The sequence below is a fragment of the Xiphophorus maculatus genome, chromosome 9, assembly GCF_002775205.1.
Source record: "Xiphophorus maculatus strain JP 163 A chromosome 9, X_maculatus-5.0-male, whole genome shotgun sequence".
Classification (NCBI taxonomy): Eukaryota; Metazoa; Chordata; class Actinopteri; order Cyprinodontiformes; family Poeciliidae; genus Xiphophorus; species Xiphophorus maculatus.
Window position 1 is genome coordinate 17371196 of NC_036451.1, and position 13217 is coordinate 17384412.

At 38.4% G+C, this 13217-nt stretch overlaps 1 protein-coding gene across 1 annotated transcript; it reads right to left on the minus strand.

The window, feature by feature from the left end:
- Positions 1 to 2140: 2140 nt before the first annotated feature.
- Positions 2141 to 12820, minus strand: LOC102219542 (olfactomedin-like protein 2A). Its single transcript, XM_005795750.2, has 8 exons — positions 12353 to 12820; positions 11987 to 12250; positions 11085 to 11198; positions 9184 to 9345; positions 7769 to 7997; positions 5987 to 6910; positions 5353 to 5529; positions 2141 to 2900 (listed from the first exon to the last, which is right to left on the minus strand). Exons 1-8 carry the CDS (start codon positions 12524 to 12526, stop codon positions 2287 to 2289), a joined length of 2658 nt encoding a protein of 885 aa, XP_005795807.1. The 5' UTR covers positions 12527 to 12820; the 3' UTR covers positions 2141 to 2286.
- Between the last annotated feature and the right edge of the window lie 397 nt (positions 12821 to 13217).

Genomic DNA, 13217 nt, shown 5'->3' on the forward strand with positions numbered 1-13217 from the left:
TTTGAAGGCTTCCTCAGTCTTCATTTTGTTTTTATTTTTACTTGTATTAAAATTAAACCTGCTGGATTTTTTTTTTTTTTTTGTATTGTTGTATCCACCTACATAGCATTGATGCACTGTACATACAGAACAACATTCAGTTTTGGCTTTAAATACCTTACCTTTCTGGGCAGGTGGTTCTTCTCCTAATGATACCTTCTGTTGCTTTGACATGAAGTGATGAGAATGTAAATTGTTCTTTGTTTTCTATTATCCAGGACCAGGTTTTGTATGGTGATATAAAATAAGCATATACCTATCCAAAAGTGTGTTTCTATTAGCAACTGATGGTTGCTTTTGATTAAAAATGATCATAAAAGAGCATAACAAGTTTTCCTGTCATGCCTCTTTGTGTTGCATTTTAAGATACAATCTCTTAAATATTTTTGGTTCACCATCCAAAAATGTGAAATTATGCATTTCTGAGGTTTTGTCTTTTTATGTGTTTCATGTAAAATAAACACTGGATTTTCTTTCAATATACTTGTGTGTATCTCTTGGCTTGTTTTCAAAAATCCCTTCACTGCTTTACTTTAAAATGTCATGTACATTCCTGCTTAAACATTCCTGTTCGCTTTTCCCAGAATGACTGTTTACATCCAGAGAGTATGCCCTAAATTACTGGGTAAAACATTCATTTCTTCATTCTTTAACTACTTCCTGCAATTATTCCTTTATTCTGTGCTCCAGGTAAGTAACATTTCAAAGCTGCAATTAAAGCTACCTTTACATTCTCTGACTGTGGCAGAACAAAGCCTAATTCTTCTTTGGCAATTATGGGGGATATTGATGCAAAGAGATAAACAAATTGCTATGTAGAAAACTGAAACTTTTTTTTTCTGTTTCAAAGAGAAATCTAAACTCTTTTTTGTTAAGCCACTTTTTTCTAGATTGTTTATACATTACCTTACAAAATTATTCTTCTTAAGTTTCTAGCCTATTGCCATGTAGCAACCACAGTGTTTATTGTACTTTCTTTGACAGACCAACAAAAAATGGCTGAAAATTAAAAAATTAACAAGTGGGGTATTTGTGTTCACGCCCCTTTTATCTGATGCCTCTAAATAAAATAAAATATCATAGGAAACCAATTAGCTGTGTTAGTTATGAACTTGACCAATCTACGCTTTGTGTAAGATTGATAGGAAGAAAGTCATAAGAAGTCCCAGATGAGCTCAAAACAAAACTTTTACCTGGTAACACTTTATTTGACGGATTGTGAATAAGACTGTAATGACACCGTCATAAACATGACATAACACCTGTCATGAACATGAGTAAGTCTTCATAAATATTTATGACTGCTGTCATAAAGTGTCATTCGGTAAATCATGACACTTAATACAAAGTTGACACTATTCAAAATGTCTTCACTATGACAACTTAGATAAAAGTATTACTGATTAAACTTTAGCTTTAATAACATAAATTTTTAAAGTTTAATTAGTAATACTTTTATAACAAATTTATGTCAAATCATAATTTCTTTGTTAATGTCAAGTTGTCATAACAAAGACATTTCGAATAATGTCAACTTTGTATTAAAAGTGTCATGATTTACCGAATGAAACTTTATGACAACAGTCATAAATATTTATGAAGACTTACTCATGTTCATGACAGGTGTTATGTCATGTTTATGACAATGTCATGACAGTCTTATTCACAACCCATCAAATAAAGTGTTACCATTTTACACTTAATTGCAAAACACTGTGGGGTAAACACTAACATCATGCTGAATGTATTGCCCCTACAATAAGGCACGCTGGTGGCAGCAGGGGTAGAGATTTGTTTTCCTTCAGCAGTCTAAAACACTCTCCATCTAATCTTAGGCACAAATGTGTAAAGCCATATGGCAAAAGATTTTCAGCTGTTACTGCAGCTAAGGTGGTTCTGCAAAACAATGACTCATGGAGGTTGAATACACCATTCAGACCTCTATTAGTAAAAATTTAAAAAGTGACATCCATGTTTTATGTTCCTTCTATTTTATAACTATGCGCTTCTCAGGGGTTTCCACCTGAGGAACTGTGGAAAACGTTCAAGAGGTATCAACCTTTTAACAAAAGGCATAATGCAATGAATCGTGATACAATGATTGAAGGCGAACTTATTTTATTTTTATAAAATGTAAACTTTAATATGAACAATGTAAACACTAAGTATATATGTACATTTGGCTCAGTTCTGAAGCCAGTGTGGACTGATCTACAGTCCATTCAGAAATGAGGAATCAAAGGACTGTTAAGGATCGACATAAGCAAACTTAATGTTGTATGTGACCTGGTGCCTATTGTCCCAAGCGTACAAAACGCCTTCCTTGGGGTTATAGTCGATCTGTGTGGTGTACGTGTAGTTGTTGATGAAGGGCATTCTGGGAGTCATCTGAGTGTTTGTGTGCGTATCGAAGGCATACTCCAGGTTGGCGTCCCTTTTGTTGTAGCTGTCCACAGCATACAAGACGCCACACACGACAAAGCAATTCCCAAAATTGTTCCTCCTAAGCCCGGTCCTCCAGGTGGTCTCGCTCTGCATGCTGAGGTCCGTGGGGTTCAGACGACTCAGGATGACCACTTCCTGTAAGAAGCCTTCGTCATCCAGCGCAGGGTAGATGATCCACAGGCCGTTCTCGTCCACGGCAAAGTTGATGGATGAGTGGCTGCGCCATTCCCATGGCGATGAAGACTCCTCAAACACGGCATCGTGCAGCATAGTCCAGGCAGCCACATAGCGAAGTCGCAGGTCGTACTTGATGATGTCCCGGGAGAAGGCGCGGTTGTAGTAGAAGGCCCCGCCATAGACCACATGGCCTGTGCCGATCCAGTTGTAGGGGAGCTTGTAGGAGTTGGTGAAACGGCCTGGGATAATGGTTTCATTGAAAAAGACAGTGGACATTAAAAGTCAACCCACTCATGTTAGAATATCAGGGTTTTATGGTATGAAATAATGAAACCAATTATTAAGTAAGTAAGTAATTTCAGTACTTTATCCTGCTTTAATGTTGCCTATAACCTTTACAAGTCGATGTTTAAGAGAGAAAATCATTTCAATCAGATTTAGATTATGAGGATTTTTCTCCAGCACTGATTGCTATTTGAAAGTGTTGATGATTATCTCCACCAGTTCCAGCTGAAGAGAACCAGTCATAAAGCATGATGCTGCCACCATCATACTTCCCTTGTGTTTGTATGGTGTTTGTTATGTCCACTGACTTCTAGGGGTCCTCACAATAGAGGACTGCCTTTGCTCCTTTGTTTGTTTGCAGGCTACTGTCACATCTGGAAGCACTTCCTCCTAATCAGTGGACTCCATAAAAGCTTCAGTGTTGTTTCCCCCTGGGTATTTCTGTGACGTGGTGGACTCTGAACTGAGTACTCAGTGTTGTGTCAATTCTGCTTAGGTCTTATTGACATGTGAACTTCTGTGTGCTAGAAATATTGTTTAGATGGGCAGTTTGGTAGGAGTTCTCCACCATTTTCTTTTAACTAATTTCTTCCCTGTTTTGTGGCCAGCCCGGGAGCTTAGGAAATGTAGTTTTTACTTTTGTTCAGACAAGAGTGATTTTGTTTTCAAGATGGAAGGAGTGCACTTTTCTGTATTGTTTTGGCCTTGGAAAGTCTGAAGTTTTCACTTCCCTTGTGTTTATAAGACTCAGGGCCAGTGGAAAATAAATAATTGAGATGTGACTTCTTTTAGTTGTTGGCTTCACATTTAACTTGCAATTTGTGTTACACTCTGTGCCCACCTAGACTCACTTAAAAGGGTAGCAACAGTGTTGTTTTGGTAATGTGCAGTGTCAATATTGCACCAAACTTGCCTTTGGGAATTAAAATCAAATAAGTTAAACTTGGACTTATTAGGGCTCATTTTCCAACTTTTGCTTAATTTAATTGGGTTAATATGTTTTTTTTCAAGAGAAAAGGAGTCTGTATCAACACGTCATTGACCACAATATAAAGAATAGAGGAGCTTGTTGTACTACACTGTCAGTTCTTGCTAAAAAATAGCATAAATCATTTGATGTTGCTCTGGACCTGTTGTCAAAATGTCTTGGAAGGACGTCCAGTTCTTTGACAACTGCCTTCAAATGTTAGCAAAAACTGAAAATAACCTTTTCAAGTCTCTGTGGAGAACATTTGAGTCACACTCCTTTAGATAATTGTTTAATATCAGCGACATTGGATTGTTTTCGAGATTTGATGGTCAGTTTAAGGTCACGTCACCGCAATTCAAAGTCTGCTCTTTGACAAGGTCACTCCAAAGTCCTATTCATTTTTAGAGGGCTTGCTGGTGTGCCTAGGGTGTTTGGACTTTGCAAGTGCATAATCCAAATGCACTTGAGCTTAAGGTCTCACAGGAAAATCTGGACATTCAGCTTCAGCATTTTCTGGTAGTCAAAATCTTGATTACATCAACTGCAACAAGTTGTCTTGGTTGTACAGCAGCACAAGCCCATCACACTTCCACCACTGTGTTGAAATGTATGAGGTTACGTTTTGTTATATCAGCCTTAACAGAATACACATATACAAAAAAATTCAAAATTTCTGTCCTCAGACAACATAGTACTTTCCCAAAAGTCAAGATGATTTTTGACAAATGCGAGACAGGCTTTTGTCGTCTTCTTGGTGTAATTTTTTTTTTTTTCCTCTTGAAGTCATTTTTCCCATGCTCTTCTTAGTTCTAAATTGTGATAATTAAATAAGCCAAGTTGTGCCTACAGTGCTTTGGATGTTGTTCCGGATTTTTTGCAAGCCCCCTTTATGAGTCTTTAATTAGTTCTTGGAGTAATTTTGAAAGGCCAGTCATTCCTGCAAAGGTGCACAACTGTTCCGTGTTTTTTTTTGTTGATAATAGCTCTCACTGTGGTATGGTGGAGTCCCAAAGATTTTGTTGCTCACCTGTTCTATTGTTAGATTAGGGCACGATGTGTAAATGTTTTTCTGGGTTAACCGGAGACACAAATTGGGAGGTGCAACGTTATTTAATGTGAGTTTTAATGTGGGGATTATTTCTGAATGCAGCCATGTTGCCGATTATAAATGGATGTGTACAATTGTGCAATCGTGTTATTTTATTAATTTCTTACTCTACCTACTCACCCCTTTTATTTTTGTTTTTCAATCAAGTTGTAAAGGGCTATCGGTCAAATTAAACGTAGTGAAGGCTATAAACAGATTTATTGTGGTCTCATTTTCTACACCACAAAAAGATAGTATTTTAACTGAGGTGTACTGACTTTTTATAGCCACTGACACCCATTGAAGGAAAACAAGAGAATACAGTTATTGCGAAACCGGTGGCTCTTACCTTTTTTGAAAACCTCCAGATTGTGGAACTCCAGGAGATTATTCCCGTAATGGAAGTTTGTCACATAGATTTTGTCATCATTGGACTTGGGATCCTTCATCCAAGCTCCCTCGGGTCTGCCATAGTTGTTGTGAGTAACTGGCTCAGCGATACTTGCCAAAGTGTCTTTACACTCCCCTGTGAAAAGCACCCAGAGAGAGAGTGAACGTGAGAACTTTAGGGCCAGTTAATACTCAACCTAGACCATGCCAAGAAGTCTGAAAATAATTAGGAGTTTTTGGTTTTAACAACATGAATTAGACAAAGGTTCCCATAAGCAAACAGAGCTTAGCTGAGTTTTGGAATTTTCTGAAAGAAATTTCCATTTGTTTTTCTCCAAATGAGAAACATTAGGCTGAGTTAGTGCTTCTAATGTGGATAAATATAAATACACAGCACATTTTGTTTTGCTGGCTAAGTCCTAGTAGACACTGGTGTTTTTACTGTTCAGGCACATTACAGGTGTGTAATTACAGGTGTGTAATGTGCCTGAACAGTACACATTACAGGTGTGTAACGTGCCTGAACATTACACATTACAGGTGTATGATGATCTTTTATCATTAAATGATAATGATAAAAGATCATTATTTACCAGCTTTGCTTGTAGATGACTCCTTTTGGCTTTTCATCGGTTCCTGTGCCTCAAGGTCATCTGCCATCACGTCTTCTTCTTCTTCCCAGTTAAATTTGTATTTGCTTTTGATTGGGGCAGCCTGTTCTGGAGTAGTGGTGACTTTGGGGAAGGTGGGTACAGCTGTGATGGTGGGTGGAGCATTGTCACCAGGTGTATAGGACTCTGAGGACTGAGGGGGGGCAGTTTTCACATACAGGGTTGAAGCATCAGTCTGGGTTGAGGTGGGATATAATGCAGGATGAACAGGAGGTGAAGATGGAGGGGTATTAGATGTGGCAAATACAGGGACAGTTGTTTGAGTCTCTGCTATAGCGTTCAGACCAGAAGTCGTCTTTGTTTGATCTTTGAACTCAAAGCTAGTGGTTTCCATCTCTGTGATGGGATAATATCCTTTGGTTAAAGGTTGCCCGCTGTCCTTAATGTCTTCCCTGAGGGAGGGTTGGGTTGTGATCACTATATTTGGATTGGTTGTTTCTGCAGGAATGATAGTTGAAGGAGCTCCTGTGGCTACTGTACTAGAAATTGTCCAAGGCGTGACGCTCCGATCCGTTTGAGATTCTGTAGTCTTGATCGGTAAAAGTTGTGTTGCACCGGTTGCTCTGGCTGTAACACTTCTCACTGTGGATGCCTCTCCAGACACATCCAAGGACTTGCTCCCTCTGTCACTGATAATTTCATTATGAGTCTCTGAGATGGGCTTCGCTTCCTTTAGTTTTACAGGTGGGCTCATTTTATTGGCATTGTGTGCAGGATCCATCGTCTTCGGCCGGAATGACCTCAACCAAGTTTGGATCCTGGGCCGAGGCGCTCGATGAAGAAGGAGATTCTCTTCAATAAAGTAGTTGACCGGGCCTTCTCCGCTGAACTCGTGATATTCAAATACTAAAGACAGGAAAATTTTACATTAAAGAAAGCACATTCATATTTGTCTCAATTGTGCAACATAAACTCTCTAAAGCAGTGGTCTTAAACTGCTTTCCTCCAGGTCCAAAGTCCTTCGACTTTTAGATGTGTCCCTTCTACTACAAACTGAATTAAAATGTGAAACTGCTTCACCAGCATGCAGAATCACCATTAACTGTGAATTTTTAAAAAAAGCACCATTAAAATTAAATCTGTTGTTGAAGAAAAACCATATGGAGTCTCGTTAGCAGTTTGACCCAAGCTACGTTAGGTATTGAGAAACATAGCAGAAGATGCTACGATAACGTCAAACTAAACTGACCTTTTTGGTTTACGTGTGTAGTGAAAACTAAACTGCACATCACCACCAAAAAACATTATCGTCAAGGTGAAACATGATGGTGGCAGCATCATGCTGAAGAAAGGCTTTTCTGCATGCTGTTGCTGTGTATATGGTACTAAATGTCCTGGAAGGAAACTTGTTAGATGCTGCAAAAGACTTATGACCAAAATCCAATTGAGAACTTGTGATGAAACTACTAACAAGTAAAATTCACCAGTGCCACAAAACCTAAAATAGGCCTAAATAAAAATAAAAATGAGGTTCTACAAAATACTAACTTCACAATTATTCAATACTTTTTGTTGCTGTATCACATAAAATCCACCTTTAACACATGACAAGTTAATAGGGCATGACGATTTTATTAAGGTACTGCATGTTCTTCTTTGCCCTCTTTTTAATCCTAAGTAACCCATCAATGTGCAAACTTTTGCCAGTGATTTAATCGAAACGTATCCAGTTAAAGGTAATTGATATTTAAAATTAAAACGCACAGTTCTCCCCAGGCTCTCCGTCATCCGCCACCATGTGGTCTGGCTCCATAGGATCAGGCTCAGATTTATAAAACGTCATCCCCCTGATGATCATCCCATTTGATCCAGGCTTCAATGCCTGATCAAATGGCTCCATGGCGTTGAGGGATTTCACCTCAGTGATCTGACCAGAGCTGTCAGGCTGCAGGCTCGGTGGATTTTCCCCAGTAAACTTCCCTTCAGGTTTTTCCTGTTGATAATAGAGAAACACTAGAAAAAGTGATGCTAATACATATATTTGTTGGTGGACTGTGCCAATGACTAATGGTTTTAGAGGTAATCTGACTCATAACAATGAGTCATAATCAATAAGAAAGTCTTGGCTAGAGTCTGCTTTAAATTTTGTTTACCGGAATGTAGTTGTTCACTTTATTCTAGTTTTTTAAAAAATACAATTATTTAGAACATGATGTCTAATTTCCATTTCATTTCTCTTTAATCCACATAACCAAAAAACATGTGGAGCCCAGGATGTGCAGATGGTTGGACTCCTTACTTTATATGAAAGCTAAAAGCTGGAAGGGATCAGCTGCCACAGAGAAGGCTGCTGATCCGGGATTTGCTTTTCTTCACACATCTCATTAAATATTTAATTGATCTCAGTGACTGTTTTACACATTTGTTTTGCCTAACAGTGATTTTATGAAGAAATCATTGATCTAAACAGATAGTTTAATTGTCTTATAGACTTGAAAGCTTGTTACATTTGAGGTACTTGGGTTTTTAATGAAAAGTTCACAGTTACAAAGTAAACAGATGCAGGTTTTTAATGGACAGTGCAACAAGTTTTAAAATGCTGCAGTGCTTCAGTTTGTAGGTGCAATTGCAGCTTTTGCAGCTGAACCACCATATGATGCAGCTTTACTACAATAAAAACCTTTCAAACCACTGACAAACATCTGTTTGTAAATTTCATGAGTAATTTTAGCTATTTCTGGAACATTTAAGTCACCATTTTATAATTTAAACATTTGACTTGATTAAGTAAGCAAAAAAATGTTTGCCTAAAATTAAGAGCAAGTTTCATAAGAATACTTTTCTTTAGCTCTTAATAGAAATTTAAATTGTATAAGTATATGGTTTCAGTTCCTGCTGTAGAGTGTTACACATTAATGGAGAAGCAGCATGAAAACATAATTTTGTTTCTAGTTCTGATCATGTTAGTGAAATACCGAAGGAGGGAAAGTCATGAGAAAAAAGTCTGGATTGGCTGTCTGAGGGTAAGTAGTGTCTAACACAGTTGTTGATAATGTTATACAGAAATTATATGTAATTACTCTAATTATACGCAAATGAACTACTAGTAGTTTAGTCATTACAATGACACCACAGTTACTATGTTAATCCTTATCAATGTGTCAAACGTTGCCTCTCACCTGTGGGTACCGATAAGCTGCTGCCTCGCCGACATCGTCGGCTCTCCTTCTGTCCTGATGCGGATGAGGAAAAGGAGCAGGTGGCCTTTCAGTTACTTGCATCTTCAAAAGAGGATTCTCCTGAGGCTGCACTTTGCCAACAGTGTGGTTCAGAGACACTGCCTGGGAGATAAGAACCAGAACATACAGTATATGTAGGTTTTAGAGCATGTAACTTAGATTTAAGAACAAGACGTTAATTAATCAAAGTAGAAGAGAAGTTGGATCAAACTGCTTTCCGACTTGCATCTTTGCCGGCTGTTTCACTGTGCACTTTTCTGCCTGTAGTGCAGAAGGTAAGATTACTTTTTATATCGTCCCTGAGCATCAAAAGTTCTCTACTTAAACTGCTAATATGAATCCAAACCCCAATCAGTCTTGAAACATCACCAAGCTATTCTTTGACAAACACAGCTAAATTTTAGCTGGTAGTTTTTTAATTTAAGTTAAGGGCTTAACGTAACAGCTAAGCCTTGTAATTTTGGAGTAATTGTGGTTGACCAACCTATCAAGATTCACCATTGTCCCAGTTTTTCTCTGTTTATAGATACTGAGTCACTGCGGTGCACTGAAAACCCAAACCCTTAGAAATGAATTTGTAACTTTTTCAAGTTGGATAATAACCTAGAGCTTTCTTCGTCACTTGTTTTTTTTTTTTTCTCAATTTTTGATGTTTATTAAATCCTTCAACAATTAAACATACAGTGAAAACAATGTTGACAATATCAATACTGTAAAGTATAGAACATTAAGTATCTATACAGAGAAGGACTTGAGTTTTTAACATTTTCCCCCCTGAGCCCCTCCCGATCCTCCCATACTCCTCCCACCCCAGTCAGCAGAAGGAGCTAAAGCAAAAGAGAATAGAATAAAATAAAAAATAAAATAAAGTAAATGAAAAGTAAATGATTTCATTTATTTAAGTAAATGAAATCAATCTATAAAAAAACGTTCTTTGCATTTACTCAGCTTATCTCTGTGCTATCTTAGTTTGATATTAGAATTAGTTTGATAATCGATAAGAGAGTCTGAAAAAAGAAGGAAAACAAACACATGTTTAAGTCTTCATGATTGCATTCATTCTCAGATGAAGAAATTATGATTAAAAAAATCACCTGCTAAATCAAAAATGTAAAAATAGCGACACAAAGCAGAAAATGTTTTAGCTCTTTATTGCAGGCATTTCATCCACTGTGCAACTATTTTTTATTAGACATGTGATGGCTGATTGTAATTATGCCCTTCCATACAGTCACGTTGATGTCCCTGACTAACATTTAATGTCTGATGTTTATAAGACTTAAAACTGATCCAGTGTGTAGCAACACAGCTTTAGCAGCTGGATTCCTTTCTTCAGTCTTGCCGTGCAAACCCTGCTTTTGTTTTTGCTGCACCTGTTAGGGCGGGTATGATTTATGATCAACTGTATATTTAGTATGATAACTTGAGCACAGTCTCAGCTGCTCCTCCTCAATTTTAGCTGGAAAAACTTGTCATCGCTGTAGTGAAGCATTAGTGTGAATGCTCAGAAGAGGCTGTTGTACAGATTTCGTTTTATTCTTTCTAATCTGGACCATGTCAGAAGAGAAACATCCAATGCATACCATTTTGTGTTATTTTTATTGGCATTTTCATCTTTGAGCTAAATTTAATAGAAAACAAAAAGCCAAGTCAGAGGTTTTTATTTTTGCTTGATGAAAGTAGCAACACATTAGTTGGTCAATTTCTACATGACAAAAATGAAGGGCACCTCTGTCATAGCATGAATTATAGTAAATCTAAAATTCGCAAAAGCTACCTTTGCGGCCTTGAGTTGGTGTTTTGTTTATTTCCACTTGCATTTTATTTCGGCATCACTTTACCTGCATCTTCTCGATGTGGTCCACTCGTTGCAGGAGCTTGTTTGTCAGAGAGTGCAGCTTCAGTAGATCCATCCCGTAGAACGAACCCTCCAGCAGCTCAAGGATGGTGGAAAGCTGCAATGATCAAGGGATCTCCATCAAAACAGTGTAGCCATTCATAAAACAGTATGTATCCACTCTTAGGTTACTGAAGTTATGAGGTGCTTTGTGAATGTTATTCATTCTTTGAGGTCTAGGACTCTCAGGAAATGAATAGGTAGCATTAAGGTTTGCAACAAGGCCTCTCAACAGTAATGGCAAATCTTTGAGCTTACATTATGTGAAATTATAATTGTTAAGGATTTTTTCACACTTTTTGCAGACAAAACTCTGAAAAGTGTGGCATGCATTTGTCTTTACCTCCTTCACCTGTAACTAAATCCAGTGCAACCAATGCACAAAGAAAGAAAGTTTAATACCGGAAGAAAACTTGGAAGGAGTTGCAAAAAGACTTGAAGTCTTGAAGTACACCTTCCAACAGGATGATCCTAAGCCAGAATGACAATGGAATGGCTCTGATTATTAAAGAAGAGGTGTCTGGATGGCCCAGTCAAAGTCCATTTCTACATTTAATTGAGAAGCAGTGGCAAGACTTGAAGCAAAGCTCGGGGCATTTTGACAGGAAGATAGGGAAACATTTTCAGTCTTAGATGGTTGGAAAAATATGGATCAACAAAATAGTGACTCAGGGCTCTGAATACAAAGGCACGCCACACTTTTTAGATTGAAAAATAGCATTTTTTTCCCTGTCTGTCATAAAATACAAATGCAAATCATTGCAGCTTGCAGCTAAGCAGACAAAATGAGAACATTTGAAGAGGGGGCTGTGCTTGGACAAGGTGCGCTCGAGTGAGATCCTGAACCTTGACATTTTCTTTTCCAGCTTCCCTGAGATTTTTCAGCCTGAACTCTGCACCGCAGGGGTTGACCGCCGACAGAGGCGCGATGCAGGCGCACTTGCACTCCGGTCCAGATGTGATTGTCTCCACGGTGTAGAAGTCCTGAACGGTGGCGCTTCCCTCTTCGATCCGCCGGCAGGCGCTCCTGCTCAGGGGTCTGACAACACATTTACACCGACAGTCAGCGCCTTCCGACAGGGCTTTCACTTTGTCATAATCACCCAGCAGCTATAAAGAGAAGAGGATGGATAAAACAAATTTCCCACCGCGATCAATTTAAAAGTTTGCATGGAAGATTGAGAAAAAAAAACAAATTAATAATGCACCTACTTTCGATATTATGTCCTCTTGACCTTCCATTTCTTCTTGCAGCTCGTCCTCTGCACTGCTCTTAAGTAGAGACGGATCGGGGACTTTTGGAACTGTACTTCTGCACTTAGGCGCAGCAGAGCTCCGAGAGGAAAAAGCGCAGCAAACCGCGACAAAAACGCATAACCTATACATGCTGTGAGCGTCCCAGAACTCCAAAGAGAGCTATGCAGATGCAGGTGTACGAAGAAGCCACAGCATGAAACTCAAGTCGAAGTACAAAAAACTATACCAAGAATGAAAAAAATAAATAAAATACCCTAATTATATTGCTGAAAATGTTTGAGAATCGACATCAACAAAAGCCATCAGTCATCCAGATTAAGATTATTCCCCCTGCTAGGTCATCGTTTACAGTCAGAATGAATGAAAGTTAAGAGGCTGAAAAAAAAGGTGTACTCCTGAGAGAGAGAAGCCCCGGCATCTGCAGCTGCAGGGGAGCTGACAGGAGGCGGTGTTACACCAGACTGTCATCTGATCTTTTTTTTTTTTTTTTAATGGAAAAAAGCTTTACTGGAGTCAAACGTTTTCCGCAAACAAAATCTACAATACCCACAACATGTTTTAGGTTGAGCTTACAAAACAGAATAAATAAATGTTCAAACTCGTTTCAAACTGTTTTGCAGCACTAATATGTGTAACCGCTTGGGTTGTTGCTGCCCCCTACAGGGCTTCTACATGCATTTCCAGACGCCTTAATAGTTTCTCTAGTGATGGCATAGTTCTCAGACTTTGGTACAAGTACTACTGATGGCAGTCAGAACAGATTCTAATATCCATTATTTGCAAGTAATTGTGATGCAGAGCTCCAGACTCCAACTCCAAA

Bases quoted from the DNA above. Each gene is read 5' to 3' on its own strand.
- LOC102219542 (XM_005795750.2), bottom strand. From the start codon at position 12,526: ATGTATAGGTTATGCGTTTTTGTCGCGGTTTGCTGCGCTTTTTCCTCT. The intron at 12,251-12,352 runs GTAGGTGCATTA...TTCTCTTTATAG, and splicing joins AAGAGGACATAATATCGAAA to CTGCTGGGTGATTATGACAA. The intron at 2,901-5,352 runs GTAAGAGCCACC...CCATTATCCCAG, and splicing joins TCTGGAGGTTTTCAAAAAAG to GCCGTTTCACCAACTCCTAC.